The sequence below is a fragment of the Notolepis coatsorum genome, assembly GCF_963971535.1.
Source record: "Notolepis coatsorum genome assembly, chromosome: 10".
NCBI classification, from domain to species: domain Eukaryota; kingdom Metazoa; phylum Chordata; class Actinopteri; order Aulopiformes; family Paralepididae; genus Notolepis; species Notolepis coatsorum.
Window position 1 is genome coordinate 109782814 of NC_140174.1, and position 21126 is coordinate 109803939.

The following is a 21126-nucleotide window of genomic DNA, read 5'->3' on the forward strand; positions in this document are numbered from 1 at the left end:
TTACTTTAAATGGGGCCAATATCAGATTCCAGTGTGAACTGGTCACGCTCCTGAACTGACTGCATGTGTAAATAAAAAATGATAAAAATAGTCATGAAAGTCACATGACTGTTCAGACTAACCACATATGAAAGTCGCCCCAATTCTGAATAGGAAATATCTGAGCAAAGAAATCAGAAACCAGAAATCAGACAATAACAATCACAACAACGTTAGGTTTCCATTTTTTTATTACTAAAAAGGCACCAAATACAGGCATCCTAGTGAAGCATTATTTCTGTTTTAGTTTTTCACAAAATGCACCAAAAATATAATGTTATTTCCCCCACGTCCCAGTTCTGTCTTTTGTTCTGTTTGATAGGCACACATTTCATTGAAGAGAGAGAGAGAGAGAGAGAGAGAGAGAGAGAGAGAGAGAGAGAGAGAGAGAGAGAGAGAGAGAGAGAGAAATCAATGTTAAAAAAGGTCTTTATGTAGAACACTCAGTGCTTTGGGATATCAGTGTTCAGACTCTCCAAACAGTGTCAGACTCTTCCATACTGACACAAACCCTTACTGCCACAGATAACACATCATTATGAAGGTAACAGTGTCACATAATTGCAAAATGACCATAATCGCAAACAGATCAACGAGGACAGAGAAAATAAAGTAGAAACATTTCAGTGACAGTGTTGAGTTGGTATTAAACCTGTATATATTGTGAAACACACAAACAAACGATGATATGAGGAGATCTGTGTCTTTTGGCAGAATGAAGGCATAGAGTAAACACATATTGTAGAAAATATCATAATATCTTTTTAGTGACTTTTTCTTTTCTTTTATATTTTTCTTTTTTTAAGGCTAAAAGCATTATATAGTGCGAGTCTGAAACATTACTACGGTTGTGTTTATTCAAAGTGCACACGGTTGGCTGGAATACTCGCTTTGTCCCGCCTTCCCACTGATTCTCCAATCACACGTGGGAACGACACGTCCTAATAAGACTAATAAAACACTTTGGATGATTTTTCCAGGATTCTTGTTGGGAAACAATAAGAAGATAAAATACTGCATGGCACTTGATATTGGCAGCTGATTAAAAACAAACATGAAACCAGTCATATACTGTATCTAGTACTTGAAGCCTTGAAATACAAATTTCAAAATGCAAAAACACAAAAGAAAGTAAAACCTGCATATGAGGGAAGGATTAACAAAGTTTATGGCATAATTGCACTTGAATAGATATCATTCATATTTACACGCGACTCGTTCAGTCTTGGGTAGCGACAGTAACTAGCACTTAATACTTTCATAGTGGTCATAATAGTACTGTATATTGGCATTGTAGCACAGACATGAACATGAGACAATTTTGAAGAGAATTAGCCTGGAGCTACTGGTGATGTTGCAAAGAAATAATAATAATAATAATAATAATAATAATAATAATAATAATAATAATAATAATAATAATAATAATAATAATAATAATAATAATAATAATAATAATAATAATAATAATAATAATAATATAATAATAATAATAATAATAATAATAATAATAATAATAATAATAATAATAATAATAATAATAATAATAATAATAATAATACATTTGATTTAGAGAGAGAAGCGCCTTTCTCAGACTCAAGGACACTTTACATAAAAAAGCCTGGATCTACAGGTGATGTGAAGAGAATTAGCCTGGAGCTACTGGTGATGTTGCAGAAGTCAAGTAAAACAACAAACATCTGTGTTTACATGCATACTAATACTCCATGCATACTAATACTCCGTCTGGTGTATTTCTGCCTTTTCCTCTTTCCCTCCTGTCCTGATCATGACGTGCTGAGATATTATCTGAGACACTGAGACGTTCTGTGGGACACTGAGACGTTCTGCGGGACACTGAGACGTTCTGTGGTCCGCATACGTTCCGTTTCCAACTTGCATCCTAGATCCTTGCATCTCAATGAGGGTAAAGGTGTAGAGATGTTGCTGAGACATTTAGTTCAGTAGTTTATTGAACAATGAAGTCAATATTCCCTTTTCCTTTCCTCAGTAAGATCTTGGAAAGAGCAGTTGCCGCCCCCAACTCCACCAACACATGTCCAACCATGAGCTCCATGAACCCCTTCAATCCGGTTTTAGAGCCAATCACAGCACAGAGACTGCCCTAATTAAAATCACCAATGACCTCCTCATCTCAGCTGACTCTGGACACATCAACATTAAACATTTTCTCGACCTGTCTGCTGCATTTGATACAGTCTGCCACACCACCCTTCTGGACCGCATGTCTGACTACCTCAGCATCACCGGCACAGCTCTCTTCTGGCTCCAGTCATATCTCTCAAACAGGAAACAGTTCATCACCATCAACAACTCCAGATCCCCCCCTGCCCCAGTCAACCAAGGAGTACCGCAAGGTTCTGTCCTTGGCCCCCTCCTTTTCATAATTTACATGCTTCCTCTTGGCCAGATCATCCGCCAACATGGTCTCAACTTCCACTGCTACGCCGACGACACTCAGCTCTATGTCTACACCAAACCCTCCACACACCTCCCTCCCCAGTCCCTGTTGAACTGCCTGTACAACCTAAAAAAAAACAGCAACGAAACAGAGCTCATGGTTGTGGCTTGCAAGGCACTGCTCGGAAAGGTTGGGGATCTAGTCCTCACCATCGATGGCTGCTCCATTCTCCCCTCCTCAGAAGTCCGTAACCTAGGTGTCATTCTGGACTCCACACTCTCATTTATCCCCCATATCAAATCTGTGGCTGAGACCCTCATCCACGCCTTCATCACCTCCCGTTTGGACTATTGTAATGGAGTCCTATCCGGGGTGACCCACAAAGCCCTGGATAGGCTCTAGTATGTTCAGAACTCTGCCACCAGGGTTCTCACCCCCACCAAACCCTGGCAGAACATCACCCCCACCCTCATACACCTTCACTGGTTTCCCGTAAAATCTCTTGTCAACTTAAAGATCCTCAATTCATTATGAATTGAAAATGGGGGACCCTGATGTAAACAAAACGAAAGTCTTTCTCTGGTCTGCATCCCCTTAACAATTGTGTGTATTGAGCCGTACTATATTGTACCAATTCTGCAATCTGTTAATAAAGTTTTAAATCAATCAATCAATCAATCAATCAATCTGCTCACATATAAATCCTGTCACACCACCGCCCCTCAATACCTATCCGACCTTCTCCACACCTACACCCCCTCCCGGAATCTCCGTTCCTCTGACACAGGCTTACTCACCATACCACAGGCCAGGTTGCGGACCATCGGGGACAGGGCTTTTAGTGTCGCTGCCCCAACCCGTTGGAACTCCCTCCCCATTGACTTCCGAAATGCGAACTCTCTCGCACACTTTAAAAACCTGCTGAAAACCCACCTCTTCACCCAGGCCTATGTTCTCTGATGCTCCTGAGCATCTTATTCATTCAGTTTGTTCTATTTTGTTTTGTTCTGTTGTTCTGTTCTGTTTTTGTAATTTGTTTCTCAGTCCCCCCCCTCCCTTTTATTTAGGCCACGATTATCCTCTCCACCCCTCCCCCTTTTATTGTAAAGCGCCTTGGGTATATGAAAGGCGCTATATAAATCCAAGCCATTATTATTATTATTAATATAGGAAATTCTTTGCGGGTTTAAAATACATTTGATGGGGATCTTTAAGATATAAACACCATATCCCGTCTAAGATCCTGACTGGGGTATTAGCTAGTATCTGGAATATTAATATGCAGGTAACTCGTTGGATCTGAGGTGTTGGCTGGTCAGGTTCAGACTGGATTCCTGAGGCCCAGTGGTGAAATGATTCCAACACAACGACCTGCTTCCCTTTTCCCTCAGACTCTGTATAAAAATACATTAAACAACATCTCATTCCATAATTACAAACTTTCTTTTCTCTTTTTGGAAAATACTTAAAAAAAAATAAAAACATCTTCTCCGTCCAAAAAAAAGGAAAAAAATCTTCTTCCTCATTCTCTCCAATCCCACTTCCTCTTCCTGTTTTATTTTTTGGTTGGGGGGGTAAAGGACATCAGAAGGAAGTTGAACAGTGTTGAGAGAGAGAGAGAGAGGGAGAGAGAGACTCAGACCTCTGTGCCTTCGTTGAGGTTGTTGCGCAGCTTGACCTCAAGGTTGACCTGTTTGACCTTGGCACCGCTGGCCTCGAAGTTGCGGTTGAGGATGTTGATGTTCCTCACGGTGCAGTGCCTGCTGCTGAAGTTCTTCTCCAGACACCGGTCCATGCACACCTCCACCTTGGTGTTGAGCGGGTACTCCTGCACCGGCTTCTGGCCCTTCTTGGCCCGCCGGCGCCGGCAGCGTCGGACCAGCAGGCAGGTGGCCAGCAGCACCAGAACCAGCAGGGTCAGCGCGGCCACGCCCCCGCCCAGCGCGCTGCCCACGTGGGGGTGGAAGGCGGCGGCGGCGGCGGCCGAGGCCTCCAGGCGCAGGGTCTTCATGTTGGTGCCGTTCTTCACCTGGTCGCCCTCGTTGTCGTAGATCAGCGACTCGTCCAGCGTCAGGCGTCCGGAGCGGTCCACCAGGTCTCTCCGTGCCCGTCCCCCGCTCAGCTCGTGGGTCAGAGAGCGGTCCACCGGGTCTCTCCGTGCCCGTCCCCCGCTCAGCTCGTGGGTCAGAGAGCGGTCCACTGGGTCTCTCCCCGCCCGTCCGCTCAGCTCGTAGGTGAGCGAGCGCTGGATCCTGGGGCTGGACCTCGATTCGGGGCTGATCACATAGATCACCTGCAGGTACCACTGGTGTCCCGCCTCCACCTGTCAATCAACACGGAGGATTGGAGGGCGTTAGCTATAGTGTAGATTGGGAAATACAGTATTGTCCAGAATATAAGATGACCCTGATTATGAGACGACTGCTCTTTTTCAAGACTCATTTTTGGAAAAATATTTTTTTGAAGACCAAATCTTGTTTTGGGACAGAGCCCTGGAGAGTTTTTCCTCAAACTCACTGGCGTATATACTGTAGGTCAATAGTGCTCTGGAATGCTCTGCCGAAAAACATCTCATCCACAATACATAATACAATTACTTTAAAAAGAAAAATTAAGAGATATCTTGCAAACTTGTCAAGTATGTAACTGTTATCTGTGTATTTATTATTATCTTTTTTTTTACTGGAATATTAGATTTTATAATGTGAATTTGTATATTTGTATTCATTTTTAATTTATGTGTTTTGTTAAATTTTTTATTCGTATTTTTTGTTGTACATTTGTATTGTATTTGTTTTGTCCAGGACCCCAGGAAGACTAGAGGCTCTTTCATGTGTCTCTAATGGGGGATCCTTTAATAAACATAAACATAAACTAGCTGTAAAAGACCAGGACCGGACGCCGGGACAGAGACCTGGAGACTAAGCTAACAGATATACGGTGACCTCACCTTGTAGAGAGCGTCCACCTTCATGGTGAAGCCGTCCACACCAGGCATAGCCGTCATGGCCTGCAGGTCGGGCATGTCGGAGGAGAACTGGGCCTGGAAGGGAACATCGTGGAAGTACCTGTCGCACACGTCCGGCTGCTTCCGGTCCTGTTTCAGAAAAGAGACCAAACTGCTTATCCGTCCTTCGGATGAGACGCTAAACCGAGGTCCTGACTGAATCTCGTCGTTAAAGAACCCAGGACGCCTATCGCAAAGAGTAGGGGGTTCCCCGACGTTCCTGGCCAAATTCCCATTCAGGTCTCTGACATCAAGGCCACCTAATCATCCCTCCCCCCTTAATTGGCTGATATCAATCCCTGTCTCCTGAGCCGTTCAGCCATTGTGTAGTGTGATGTGTGCCTGGTGCCAGTGTGTATGGCAGCCATTGAGCCTGCGTAGCCCAAGGTTGGGTGCTACCAGTGGTGGTGAAGGAGGCAATTTCCACCCTACATTGTGGGGAGCGCTTTGAGTGTCTAGAAAAGCGCTGTATAAATGTAATGAATTATTATTATTATTATTATTATTATTATTATTATTATTATTATTATTATTATTGTTTCCCGCTTGGCGTCATATGGGCTGTACCCCCACCTTATAACAGCCCCCCCCCCCCAACAGAAGAGGTAGAGGTGTTGATCCAATGTGGCAAATCTTCTTCCGTCCCAGAGATTTTGGTAAATATTGGACCTTCTCTGACAAGTTGAAGGTGTTCTGTACATTCTGAGTTCTGAACTGAATTAAGGAGGCACATTCACGCCATAGATTTAAAGCACAGACATGAGCAGAAACAATTTTACTATGTTCTGCCAAATTACATGACGGTTAACACAAAGGCCATTTACAGTAATGGCACAGGTTGGTGCTTAGATGCCAGTCTGTTGGCTCAAACGACCCCAAAATCCTCTTGACACATACCTGCATATAATCCTTGTTAGATATCTGTAGATACTCTATCTATATCTATATATATAACTGAATAAAACTACTACTACTACTACTACTACTACTACTACTACTACTACTACTACTACTACTACTACTACTACTACTACTACTACTACTACTACTACTACTACTACTACTACTACTACTACTACTACTACTACTACTGCTACAAATCAAATCTGAAGATAATTCCTAGTGGAAATTAAATGTAGAAATTAGATTTAATTAGATTTATAAAATGGTGTCAAATTCAGTACATGAATACCGGTATGTCTTTCCAGAGAGAGAGAGAGAGAGAGAGAGAGAGAGAGAGAGAGAGAGAGAGAGAGAGAGAGAGAGAGAGAGAGAGAGAGAGAGAGAGAGAGAGAGACACAGACAGACAGACAGACAGACAGACAGACAGACAGACAGACAGACATATAGACAGATACCGGTAGATACATGTGTATGTATCCTCACCAGCAGTAGAAATCGGTGTTTGAGGTTCTTGTTGGGCTGGATGCAGCCGTACTGCGGGCCCTCGTTGTAGAGTGTCCCCGTGGGGTCGAAGAACGGCACGTAGCCGTCCCTGCCGGTGCAGAGGTAGACCTTCTCCAGCTGCAGCCTGTAGGCCGCATTCAGGTTCTGCTCAGGGCTCCACAGCACCCTACCATACAGCGTCTGGCCTGGAGGGGGCAGCCAAACACACAGGACAGATGAGGAACAGAAGTAAAGATGGATGCCTATCCTCTCCTAATGTTGAGCTAGCTAACTAACTACAGCCTGAACGATACCTATCCTCTCCTCTCCTAATGTTGACCTAATGTTGATGCCGATATTTGGGAGTAAAAAAATTCCAATATTGATATATCGGCTGATATTTGCAATTTTCTTTGCAAGGATCCCTCAAACTTACTGTAGTTATCAAAGAGTTGTGACAAAAATACTGGAGGCAGGCTATTTTACAGTTGAACAAACTATATATAATGTATGTATTGTATATACATAGATACATATGTTACTTATAAACAAGGCGAAAATATTTGTAAAGAAAACTGCGTGGTTTGGGCATAAATCTGCATGGGACTAGCATGAACTTATATTATCTTGAGGTGAGATATCTTGAGGGCCATGCCATTTGACCCCCCCCCCCCCCCCCCAAACAAAAGCTTGACTTTGGAGCAACATCTACCATTTGCAGGTGAGCTAGCATGACATAGCTGGATTACAGGTGAGCTAGCATGACATGGCTGGTTTGCAGGTGAGCTAGCATGACATGGCTGGTTTGCAGGTGAGCTAGCATGACATGGCTGGTTTACAGGTGAGCTAGCATGACATGGCTGGTTTGCAGGTGAGCTAGCATGACATGGCTGGTTTACATGTGAGCTAGCATGACATGGCTGGTTTGTAGGTGAGCTAGCATGACATGGCTGGTTTGCAGGTGAGCTAGCATGACATGGCTGGTTTGTAGGTGAGCTAGCATGACATGGCTGGTTTGCAGGTGAGCTAGCATGACGTGGCTGGTTTGCAGGTGAGCTAGCATGACATGGTTGGTTTGCAGGTTAGCTAGCATGACATGGCTGGTTTGTAGGTGAGCTAGCATGACATGGCTGTCTATCTATGACAAGCAAATATTGGCAGATAATATCGGCTGATATATGGATGGGGTTCTTCTTACCCATGGAGAAAGCCCCCTTGTAGTCCATCTCGGCCATGGAGACGTCGGCTGTTGCCGGGTCCAACATGAAGACCTTCTCGTTGTTACACAGCTGGAACTCTGTGTTGAGGGAGTACACCACGGGCACCGGCCGGTTGGTCTGCTGGAAAGCTATGGGCACCAGGAACCTGTTGGCCAAGAGGAGCATTTAAAAGAGTACCAGATAGTCCATTCCTAGACTCCTAAAGTTACGCTTTGCTAGCTTCCTATTACAGCTGTATATGTACCACTACGCTTTGCTAGCTTCATATCACAGCTGTATGTACCGCTACGCTTTGCTAGCTTCATATTACAGCTGTATATGTACTGCTACGCTTTGTTAGCTTAATATCACAGCTGTATATGTACCGCTACACTTTGCTAGCTTCATATCACAGCTGTATATGTACCACTACGCTTCGCTAGCTTCATATCACAGCTTTATATGTACCGCTACGCTTTGCTAGCTTCATATCACAGCTGTATATGTACCGCTACACTTTGCTAGCTTAATATCACAGCTGTATATGTATTGCTACGTTTTGCTAGCTTCATATCACAGCTGTATATGTACCGCTACACTTTGCTAGCTTCATATCACAGCTGTATATGTACCACTACGCTTTGCTAGCTTCATATCACAGCTTTATATGTACCGCTACGCTTTGCTAGCTTCATATCACAGCTGTATATGTACCGCTATACTTTTCTAGCTTAATATCACAGCTGTATATGTATTGCTACGCTTTGCTAGCTTCATATCACAGCTGTATATGTACCGCTACGCTTTGTTAGCTTCATATCACAGCTGTATATGTATTGCTATGCTTTGTTAGCTTCATATCATAGCTTTATATGTACCGCTACGCTTTGCTAGCTTCATATCACAGCTGTATATGTACTGCTACACTTTGCTAGCTTCATATCACAGCTGTATACTGTATGTACCGCTATGCTTTGCTAGCAATCTACCTGTCCAGTGTAAGAAGCAACAGTGGAACAGGCTGTCATCCCCACCTGTCTGAAGAAGTCCACTATTATCCCTGTACCCAAAAAATCCAAGCCTGCTTGCCTCAACGACTACTGCCCTGTAGCTCTCACCTCCATAGCCATGAAGTGCTTTGAGAAGCTAGTAAAGGGCTACATCTGCTCCTCCCTCCCCATCAACCTGGACTTTGTTTGTACTTTGGTGGAAGAAACAATCCCCACTACCACAATTAGAGTCTACCCAACCTGGACCACAGGTTGCTTCACAGTTGCTGTCATCGACTACAGCTCAGCATTCAATACCATAGTCCCCTCCAAACTCATAGCCAAGCTCAGGGACCTGGGCTTGAACTATGACCTCTGCCAGTGGGTCTTGGACTTCCTGATGGGCAGACCCCAGGTGGTGAGAGCAGGCAACTGCACCTCCTCATCCATCACTCTCAACATAGGCGCCCCCCAGGGCTGTGTTCTGAGTCCCATCACTGTATAGTATATTGTATATTATTATATTGTATGTATAGTATATTGTATGGTAACTCAGTTACTTCTACTCTGCATTGAACATTGTATATACATACTGAACACTTGTGTCTACGTACTTGACTTCTATTTTATACTTGCTATACTTATTTTATACTTATCTATTTTTGTCTAGCACAGTCTCTGGAGCGTAACAGAAAGAAGCATTTTGTATAAAAGTATTCTGTACTTCTGTATGACAACTAATAAAGAAACTTGAGAACTTGTGATGTGAGGGACATACTTCTCTGGGGCGTGGGCGGTGCAGGACAGAGGCTTGTCCCCCGTGGACACCCATGGCTGCGTGGGCTGGACAGTACAAGGGACGAGGAAGACGGTGTACTCTCCTGAGTAGTCCTTCCTGTGAGACAGCATGAGACAATGCCAATACACATTAACACCACGGTGAACATGAGGAATACTGTGCTTTTATACAGTAATGTACCTGCAGGGTACCTTGTGTATACTGTTTACTTTTACTCTTACTCATAGTATATATTCAGATTCAAATGCATGTTGACATGATGATGGGTATGTTTGAGCTGTACTGTACTGTACCCATTCTGTAATCTGTCAATCAAATATTGACATCTGCACCTTTGTTTACACTGTTTATTTCTCTCATATTGTTATATTCAGATCAAATTTTATTGCCTATATTTATGTCTTCTATTGCCCTGCCCATACCTGTACCTACCCTCCCCCATGCTGCTATGACCCAAATGTCCCCAAGGGGATCAATAAAGGAATATCTTATCTTAGACTTGTATGGGTTTTATTTTGGAAAGGATTTTGTTTTTAGTGGTTTATTCAACTTTGGATGTGACTAACCTCATTCACAAGGTTAAAAAATGGTTGAATATGATATATCTATGGTTGAATATAATATATATATGTTGAATATTATAAGTGGCATACAGGCGTAGAGGCAGCTCTGTGTGTTTCAGGCTGTGTGACATACAGGAATAGAGGCAGCTCTGTATAGGAGTGTGTTTCAGGCTGTGTGACGTACAGGCGTAGAGGCAGCTCTGTATAGGAGTGTGTTTCAGGCTGTGTGACGTACAGGCGTAGAGGCAGCTCTGTGTGTTTCAGGCTGTGTGACGTACAGGCGTAGAGGCAGCTCTGTATAGGAGTGTGTTTCAGGCTGTGTGACGTACAGGCGTAGAGGCAGCTCTGTATAGGAGTGTGTTTCAGGCTGTGTGACGTACAGGTGTAGAGGCAGCACTGTGTGTTTCAGGCTGTGTGACGTACAGGCGTAGAGGCAGTACTGTGTGTTTCAGACTGTGTGACGTACAGGCGTAGAGGCAGCTCTGTGTAGGAGTGTGTTTCAGACTGTGATGTACAGGCGTAGAGGCAGCTCTGTATAGGAGTGTGTTTTCAGTGTGACATACAGGCGTAGAGGCAGCTCTGTGTAGGAGTGTGTTTCAGTGTGACGTACAGGCGTAGAGGCAGCTCTGTATAGGAGTGTGTTTCAGTGTGATGTACAGGCGTAGAGGCAGCTCTGTATAGGAGTGTGTTTCAGTGTGACATACAGGCGTAGAGGCAGCTCTGTATAGGAGTGTGTTTCAGTGTGACATACAGGCGTAGAGGCAGCTCTGTATAGGAGTGTGTTTCAGTGTGACATACAGGCGTAGAGGCAGCTCTGTATAGGAGTGTGTTTCAGTATGATGTACAGGCGTAGAGGCAGCTCTGTATAGGAGTGTGTTTCAGTATGACATACAGGCGTAGAGGCAGCTCTGTATAGGAGTGTGTTTCAGTGTGACGTACAGGCGTAGAGGCAGCTCTGTATAGGAGTGTGTTTCAGTGTGACATACAGGCGTAGAGGCAGCTCTGTATAGGAGTGTGTTTCAGTGTGACGTACAGGCGTAGAGGCAGCTCTGTATAGGAGTGTGTTTCAGTGTGACATACAGGCGTAGAGGCAGCTCTGTATAGGAGTGTGTTTCAGTGTGACATACAGGCGTAGAGGCAGCTCTGTATAGGAGTGTGTTTCAGTGTGACATACAGGCGTAGAGGCAGCTCTGTATAGGAGTGTGTTTCAGTGTGACATACAGGCGTAGAGGCAGCTCTGTATAGGAGTGTGTTTCAGTGTGATGTACAGGCGTAGAGGCAGCTCTGTATAGGAGTGTGTTTCAGTGTGATGTACAGGTGTAGAGGCAGCTCTGTATAGGAGTGTGTTTCAGGCTGTGTGACGTACAGGCTTAGAGGCAGCTCTGTGTAGGAGTGTGTTTCAGTGTGACGTACAGGCTTAGAGGCAGCTCTGTATAGGAGTGTGTTTCAGTGTGATGTACAGGCGTAGAGGCAGCTCTGTATAGGAGTGTGTTTCAGTGTGATGTACAGGCGTAGAGGCAGCTCTGTATAGGAGTGTGTTTCAGTGTGATGTACAGGCGTAGAGGCAGCTCTGTATAGGAGTGTGTTTCAGTGTGATGTACAGGCGTAGAGGCAGCTCTGTATAGGAGTGTGTTTCAGTGTGATGTACAGGCGTAGAGGCAGCTCTGTATAGGAGTGTGTTTCAGGCTGTGTGACGTACAGGCGTAGAGGCAGCTCTGTATAGGAGTGTGTTTCAGGCTGTGTGACGTACAGGTGTAGAGGCAGCTCTGTATAGGAGTGTGTTTCAGTATGATGTACAGGCATAGAGGCAGCTCTGTATAGGAGTGTGTTTCAGTGTGATGTACAGGCGTAGAGGCAGCTCTGTGTAGGAGTGTGTTTCAGTGTGATGTACAGGCGTAGAGGCAGCTCTGTATAGGAGTGTGTTTCAGTGTGACGTACAGGCGTAGAGGCAGCTCTGTGTAGGAGTGTGTTTCAGTGTGATGTACAGGCGTAGAGGCAGCTCTGTATAGGAGTGTGTTTCAGTGTGACGTACAGGCGTAGAGGCAGCTCTGTATAGGAGTGTGTTTCAGTATGATGTACAGATGTAGAGGCAGCTCTGTATAGGAGTGTGTTTCAGTGTGACGTACAGGCGTAGAGGCAGCTCTGTATAGGAGTGTGTTTCAGTGTGATGTACAGGCGTAGAGGCAGCTCTGTATAGGAGTGTGTTTCAGTATGATGTACAGGCGTAGAGGCAGCTCTGTATAGGAGTGTGTTTCAGTGTGACGTACAGGCGTAGAGGCAGCTCTGTATAGGAGTGTGTTTCAGTGTGATGTACAGGCGTAGAGGCAGCTCTGTGTAGGAGTGTGTTTCAGTGTGATGTACAGGCGTAGAGGCAGCTCTGTGTAGGAGTGTGTTTCAGACTGTGATGGTGCTGACCTGCTGTGTGAGCTGGTGGCTCTGTGTATGAGTGTGTTTCAGACTGTGACTGTCTCATAAAGAATTATTGAGACAAAACATAAGTTGGAAAACGAAGACCAGGGCCCTCATTTATCAAAAATTCTTAGAAAGTGTTCTATTTTCATACGTAAGCTCAGAATTTAGAATGTGTGTACGCACAGAAATATTGGGATTTATCAACCGTGCGTACACAGGTCCTACGCTCCTCCGTGTTGATAAATACCTCTTTGTTCTACCGTCAATGCTCGTGCATGATTATCCATATATGGTCATGAAACACCCCCCATGGGATGTGAAATAATGGACTGACCCGAGCGGAACTCTGAGAAACTTCACAGGAGATTGTTCACAGAGCGGAGACGCTGTCGAACTAAGAAAACACAACCTGTGTGTTATGGGATAAATAAAAGGCTGACTTGTACACAGTGATGTCAGATATCAACGGCTCCCTAAGACCATTGCTGCAATTCTGTCTGGACAGCTCAAAATACTAATAAAGACCGTTCGTTGACCACTGTTTGGCGTTGGTGGTGTGTCATTATAACCGTGCTGTAATATGAATGCCTTTATTAGTTGTGTTCGATTGGCTATAATATGATTTTTAGAGGCCTCTATTTTGTTGTCGGTATTAGGTAGCCTATATGAATTACATATAATAGCAGCCATATCATATTCCTATTCATATTCATATCATAGTTTACTCTATCAGCATACCCAGCATGTAATACGTTCTTTGTTAGAACTCAACTCGTTATTATTTTGCGCATAGATTGCAGAAATACGGGAACGTTTTGATTTATATTAAAAGGCTTTGACATTGTAAAACTAAATACGTGGAATTCTGTAAGCATAATACAAGTCATATCACCCACACGATATATGCTCTGTGTCCAGAGCATGTATGCTTTTCATTCATTTAAGACACATTTATTGCAAGGGTTTTGTAATACACATACACCCTCTGTTCTCATTGCAATGCGTTTTTTATTCTTTCTTATACAGTAGGAAGGGGGAAGATCACTATATCGTGGGTGTTCATATGACTTGTATTCTGCTTACAGCTTCGAAATTCCACTTGTTTCGTTTAATGTAAAGCCTTTTAAATATAATCAAAACGTTCCCGTGTTTCTGCGGTCTGTGCACAAAATAATAACAAGTTGAGTTACGCGGAGCGCAGTCAGTCAGTACACCCCGTATATTCCGATAACGCTATATAAACCATGCTGCATTAATTCGGAGAGAAAGACCTATTATTCCAAATGCTATTTATAGGGTTTTGACCATAATTACACTACTGTTGCTATTTTACAATGAACTATAATGAATTACGATTCATACAGAACACGCCAGTGTTGAAACTAATGCACAGAAGCTTATTTCCGTGTTGTAATAATATATTCTACCAACGGGCGCCAGCTACGCATGCTCCGAGCTGTGCGTAGATATACCCACAAAGTCAAGCACAAGTTCAAATTGTCCCACGCTTTGCTTAGAAATGATCGTATGCAGGGGTTACGCACATATCTGTGCGTACGCAACGTTGATAAATGAGGGCCCAGGATTCTGGAAACGTATGTTATGTCAGTCTTTTCATACGGAGCAGAAGGATGGACGCTGAATGAAGAGGCAAAGAGGATGATAGACTCTTTTGAAATGTGGACGCTGAGGAAGATGCTGAAGATAACATGGAAGGATAAGATCAAGAATGAGGAGGTACTGAGAAGAAGAGCGGGTATGCAAGGAGGACAGCTGCTGGAGAGGTTGAAAGAGAGAAAGATGGAGTTGTGCGGGCGGCACGTTCTGAGAGGATCCAGCGGGGAGATGTTCAAGAAGGTGGTGATGGGGAAGGTGGATGGAGAGAGAGAGGAAGTGGAAGACCAAGAAGAGGCTGGGTAGACGACGTCTGTGATTGGAGCGGAGTGAGAGGCGGAGTCACGGAGTTGGAGAGAAGAAGTGGGGACAGAATGGGTTGGAGAGTGATGGGCAACCTTGGGAACGAAGAAGCCACCTGATGATGATGCCGGTGTGATGGTACTGACCTGCTGTAGGAACTGGTGGCCCGCCACAGCTGGTACGGGGAGTCGAAGGTCTGCGCGCTCCACAGCAGCTGCAGGTCAAACTCTATCCCACCCAGGTGGTCGGGGGCCACCAGTTGGGACTTGTGGCCGGGCAGGGTGTGGTGCTCGGGGATGAACTGACCTGGAGGAGGTGAGATGGAGAGAAAGAGAGAGACGTGTGACAGACAGCCGACAGCCATTTTCTCTGTGGGCGTCTAAGATATGTGAACGAAAAGGTGTTGAATGTGTACCGCGGGTCTCCCCTCTACATACACGCCCAATGTATGCTAATCCCATGCAGCGTTGAGCCAAAACCATGCAGTCTATTTCTACATACCGTGGTTCCTAAACGGTCTATTTCTACATACTGTGGTCTCTAAACGGTCTATTTATACATACTGTGGTCCCTAAACAGTCTATTTATACATACTGTGGTCTCTAAACAGTCTATTTATACATACTGTTACAAAGGGTCAGATTAAACCGAATATATATATTTACTGATTGATATATATTGCATAATATTTGTATATCGTTTGATATCCCTTGTGTATTCTTTGTACATATACACGGAATATCCCTTTAACCTAGTACAGACCATAATATTTCGTTCTCTTATTGGATAGCGTTCCACCAGCGCCATTGCCATACCCCCAGAGTCGAGTTCAAAGTCACCGACAAGGCTTGTCTGAACATGCCCGGCTTTGCCCAGGAATACGAGACAGGAATAAGGCTGGTACTAGTTTATTCGCCTAACATATAAATATGGCGCAGGTGAATACAGCAGTTAGTTAACCCAGTTCGAGTTACCCAAGTGAAGCCTCACCCACGATACGACGTGCGGTGAAGTGGGCCCGTTTTGCCCCAAAATAGAGTCTTATCCTAATACGTTTGTTCAACGTATCGTTCGCTCCTTACTAGTAAAGCCTTCATCACGAGTCAACGACCAAGTGAAGTGAGCAACCGTGCGTCTAAATAGGATAGTAAAGTGTCAGAGCTTAGTTGAATAACGTCAAGTTCAACCTAGTTAATGTGAAGTACCGCGCACCGGAGGATCTACACCGGTGAATGCAGAGCCCCTTTCCGGCTGGATTATTATTATTATATTGCTTTGGACCAGGCTGTTGGAGCGGATAAGAATCGTCTACACCCCACTACTGTGGGATTTACCCGTGACGTGAGGAACATCACTCGAGCCCGTCTCAAGGAGAGGCTGGCCGGCTTTCACCTGTGCTGCACGCATACTGGGATTACAGCTGCTGCTTTTCGTCTGCCGATCAGGGAGTAATATACCGCCTCCCATAGCAGGAGCTTATTGAATCCCCGCTGATCCAGACTTTGCATTCGAACATTTCCTCCCCCTGCTGGCTTACAACCGGTGGGAACCCCCTACCAGAATCTCCCGCTGCCTCCCCAGAGTACCATAGATATAATTCCTAATATTCAGGTTGTATTATCATCTCCTGCGTAATATGAGAATGGACATTCGTTACTGATTTGCCTACGCACATTCCTTTGCCTTATAAGCGCATTGAAAGTAAAGTATATTATGTATTCTTGCTGCTAATAAATATTCTTAACCCAGATTTGTGTGGAACCGTATAATTGTGGAGGTGTTCTCATCATATACTCGTGTACTGTATGGCCAGTAGTAATGTACATAAGACGGTAGTGGTTTAATGATACCATACTTATTAATACAGTCAGGGAATTGTACCCCTCAGTTACACATACTGTGGTCTCTAAACAGTCTATTTATACATACTGTGGTCTCTAAACAGTCTATTTATACATACTGTGGTCCCTAAACAGTCTATTTATACATAATGTGGTCCTATGACTATTAGTGGTCCTATGACTACGGTATTAGTGGTCCCATGACTATTAGTGGTCCTATGACTATTAGTGGTCCTATGACTATTAGTGGTCCCATGACTATTAGTGGTCCTATGACTATTAGTGGTCCTATGACTATTAGTGGTCCTATGACTATTAGTGGTCCTATGACTACGGTATTAGTGGTCATATGACTATTAGTGGTCCTATGACTATTAGTGGTCCTATGACTATTAGTGGTCCTATGACTATTAGTGGTCCTATGACTATTAGTGGTCCTATGACTATTAGTGGTCCTATGACTATTAGTGGTCCTATGACTATTAGTGGTCTTATAACTATTGTCGTCCTATGACTCTCAGGGGTCTGGTCAGTGGAGAGCAGCTGCCTTGAGGGACCGACCTCTGAACTTGGCGTGGGTTTTGAACTCAATGACCAGCCGTCCGTCTTCCCTGATATAGATCCTGATGATCTGCAGTCTGGCCGACAGCACGCTGTCCGTCTGGATACCTGCACGCACGCGCACGCACACACACACACGCACGCACGCACGCACGCACGCACGCACGGACGCACGCACACACACACACACACACACACACACACACACACACACACACACACACACACACACACACACACACACACACACACACACACACACACACGCAGACAACATCAGATTAAAGTAATAATGTAAAATATGTCAATATTAAGTTAACGCGTAATTTTTTTTTAGATACATTTGTACAATCGTCGTTTCTGTAAATGGGGGAAGCTTACGACTTTAAATAAAGGTTGAAATTAAATTAAATGTATCATGATTCTCATGATGTCACAGACCTGTCCTCCAGAGCACCGTGTCGTAGAAGAAGGAGAACTCCATCTCGGTGTGATGCTCCAGGGAGGCCCAGCCGCGCGGAGCCGTGACGTAGATGTAGGACACGTAGAGAGGCACCTGCACTGTGAGGAAGGACTGAGCGGAGTCTCGCACCTGTAGGGAGGTGCAGTGGTTACTTCCTGGTCTATAGGGAGGTGTAGTGGTTACTTCCTGGTCTATAGGGAGGTGTAGTGGTTACTTCCTGGTCTATAGGGAGGTGTAGTGGTTACTTCCTGGTCTATAGGGAGGTGTAGTGGTTACTTCCTGGTCTATAGGGAGGTGTAGTGGTTACTTCCTGGTCTATAGGGAGGTGTAGTGGTTACTTCCTGGTCTATAGGGAGGTGTAGTGGTTACTTCCTGGTCTATAGGGAGGTGTAGTGGTTACTTCCTGGTCTATAGGGAGGTGTAGTGGTTACTTCCTGGTCTATAGGGAGGTGTAGTGGTTACGTCATTGCCGTTTTTCGTGTTCCACCCTCTGTCCAACGCAATGTATTTCCCCCATTGCCCATTTCTAAATCGTCTCGTTTAAAACAAATAAAGCATTAACATTTGCACTTGCATTTGCAGTTCATGTCCCCCCCCCCCCCAGGTCTTTCCCAAGTAAAACAAGAAAAAGTATATTTGGCTGCTTTTTTGAATGGCTGCTTTTTTATATATAGCGCTTTTATCCAAAGCGCTTTACAATTTGTTACTCACAATTTTACCCATTCACTCACACATCCACACACTGACGGCGGAGGCAACCATGCAAGGTGCCAACCTGCTCATCGGGAGCAATTAGGGGTTAAGTGTCTCGCTCAAGGACACATCGACACGCTGCCCGGGAGGAGCGGGAATGGAACCGGGAACCTTCGGATTGCCAGACGACTGCTCTACCTCCCGAGCCACTGTCGCCCCATATTTAAGTATTATTTCCTGAAAGTATACTTAATATATATTTTTGTATAGTTTTTATGTATTCAGAATGTATACTGAAGTTTTGTTACATTTAAATAACTTTAGTTGTACCTAATGTGTTAAAAGTTGTACTACATGTGCACTTTTGAAATTACCAACATTTCCAAAATAAACAAGTGTACTTAGATTATACTTACAGCATATATTTACATTTACATTTAGTCATTTAGCTGACGCTTTTATCCAAAGCGACTTACAAGTTCTGTACGACAAGTCATCAGGAAGGGCACAACTCTATCAGCTGAGTAACAATGTTCATCAAAGTGTTGAGTGCTACAGTGTACAGTAGGTTAGTATTAGTAGTAAACTTGAAACTTGAAACTATATTAGGACAAGTGCATGACAGTAAGGTTAGTTAGGGTTAGAGTTAAAAAAAAAAATTATATATTTTTTTAATGACTATCATACTAAACATGTGCTTTGAATTAGTACATGATAAGCACATTATGAGTACCAAAAACAAGAAAAGTACACTTTCAGTAAAAAGTACTGTACATATGGGTAGAAATATACTTTTACCACACTAGAAATATACTTTCAATGTAGAAAATGTAGACTACTTTTTGACACAGAACCTCAGTCCTCCCGCCAGCAGGGGGCGCGTGACCTACCTGGAAGTCGGCGGTGACGGAGCCCCCGCAGACGTCGATGAGCTCCGTCATGTCGTAGTAGGCGTCGAAGGTCCAGATGCAGCTCTTCAGGTTGAGGTGCTTGTAGAGCTGGATGCTCTTGGCCTCGCGCACGCCGGGGTTGAACTGGTACGGCCGGTCGTAGCCGGGGCCCAGCGAGATGCTGTCGTACGACACGTCGTCCAGGAAGCCGGCCTCTGTGGAAACGCAAGAGAAGAAAAGAATTTAGTCTGCTGCTGTAATTTAGTTTGTAGTTCTGTGTACTTGTGTTTATGTGTTTTTTACTATATATATATTTTTTTTTATCCACTTTTTCTCCCATTTTTCTATATTTTTCTCCCATCCCAATTTTCGTATCATCCAATTCAACCCTCCCCTGTCACGAACGCTGTTTCTTGCCTCCCACAAGCCGGCTGCAATGTGGACTAAGTCATACATAGCACGAGTCCCCTCCGGTACTTGAGGTAACAGCAGTCGCATCTTTTCACCTGCGCGGCTCGATCTCTCAGTGGCGAGGAGTAACGCGTGGGAGGCTCACGCTGCCCCCGACACTTCCTGATTCTACTGCGCAGGCGCACCAACCGACCTGTAGGAGTCGCTGTCCACAACGCCCGATCCCCACCCATCAGTTTCCCACCCCCTAATACGGCCAATGTGTATTAGTACGGACGACCAGCTAAACTGAAAGTAAATGTGGAGCGCTGGGCTCGAACAGGCAAGCCCAGCGTCTACAGATTTCATGGCGAGCGCCTTGCCCACTACGCCACGTAGCCGCCCTTGTTTTTGACTATATTATGGTTTTTACTGTGAAGCACTTTGGTCAACCATGTTGTTTTTAAATGTGCTATACAAATAAAGTTGGATTGGATTGGATTGGAAGAAGAGAAAAAAGGGAAATATTAGGAATACTGAGCTGTGGATTCACCTCAGCGTGTAGCGTGTGTGATATTTTATAGTTTCTTTTTATTGTTTGTATATATATATATATGTATGTATAAATGCATGTATGAATGTATGTATGTCTGTGTGTGTCTGTGTGTGTGTCTGTGTGTGTGTGCCTGTGTGTATGTGCCTGTGTGTGTATGTGTGTGTGTGTGTGTGTGTGTGTCTGTGTGTATGTGTCTGTGTGTGTGTGTGTGTGTGTGTGTGTGTGTGTGTGTGTGTGTGTGTGTGTGTGTGTGTGTGTGTGTGTATATGTCTGTCTCTGTGTGTGTGTGTGCCTGTGTGTGTGTGTGTGTGTGTATGTGTGTGTGTATGTGTTTGGTGTGTGTGTGTGTGTGTGTGTGTGTGTCTCTGTGTGTGTGTGTGTGTGTGTGTGTGTGTGTGTGTGTGTGTGTGTGTGTGTGTGTGTGTGTGTGTGTGTGTGTGTGTGTGTGTGTGTGTGTGTCTCTGAGTGTGTGTGTCTCACCAGAAAGGCCCTGCAGCTCTCTCAGAGTCACCAGGTTGGAGCAGACGTGCTGCTGGCGGTAGATGGACTCAGACAGCAGGAAGTGCAGGTTGTGAAGCGGCAGTGTGGAGATCAGAGGTAACATGCCGTCCTGATGAGGGATCTGCACTGAGATATGAATACTAGAGAGAGAGAGAGAGAGAGAGAGAGAGAGAGAGAGAGAGAGAGAGAGAGAGAGAGAGAGAGAGAGAGAGAGAGAGAGACATAGTCAGTCTAGCTGTAGCGTGTTAGTGTAGCTGTAGCATGTCAGTCAGTGGCGGCTGGTCCATAGAGGGCGCTAGGGCGCCGCCCCCCCTGGTGGAAAGAAGAAGAAAGAAGTGGTTTTGGATTTTTCTACCGCTAATAAATAATAATCTTTTTTTAAATAAATAATAATTACTCATTTTAAGTATGTTTGTGTTTAAAATGCACAATAACGTGTAATATATCAAATATAAATCATTGTTTGTGTGTTCTATTCATCCCCCCTCTCTCTTCTCG

General features: G+C 44.4%; 1 protein-coding gene across 1 annotated transcript in view; it reads right to left on the reverse strand.

The window, feature by feature from the left end:
• Positions 1–386: 386 nt before the first annotated feature.
• Positions 387–21126, reverse strand: part of fras1 (Fraser extracellular matrix complex subunit 1) — a gene marked incomplete at its 5' end in the record, with an annotated part of 148441 nt that continues 127701 nt past the window's right edge. Inside the window, 10 exon segments of the mRNA XM_084323142.1 lie at positions 387–4784; positions 5412–5558; positions 6855–7060; positions 8053–8219; positions 9821–9937; positions 14880–15039; positions 17136–17243; positions 17577–17727; positions 19182–19396; positions 20608–20768. Coding sequence (XP_084179268.1) covers positions 4098–4784; positions 5412–5558; positions 6855–7060; positions 8053–8219; positions 9821–9937; positions 14880–15039; positions 17136–17243; positions 17577–17727; positions 19182–19396; positions 20608–20768 — 2119 coding nt within the window. The 3' untranslated portion in view covers positions 387–4097.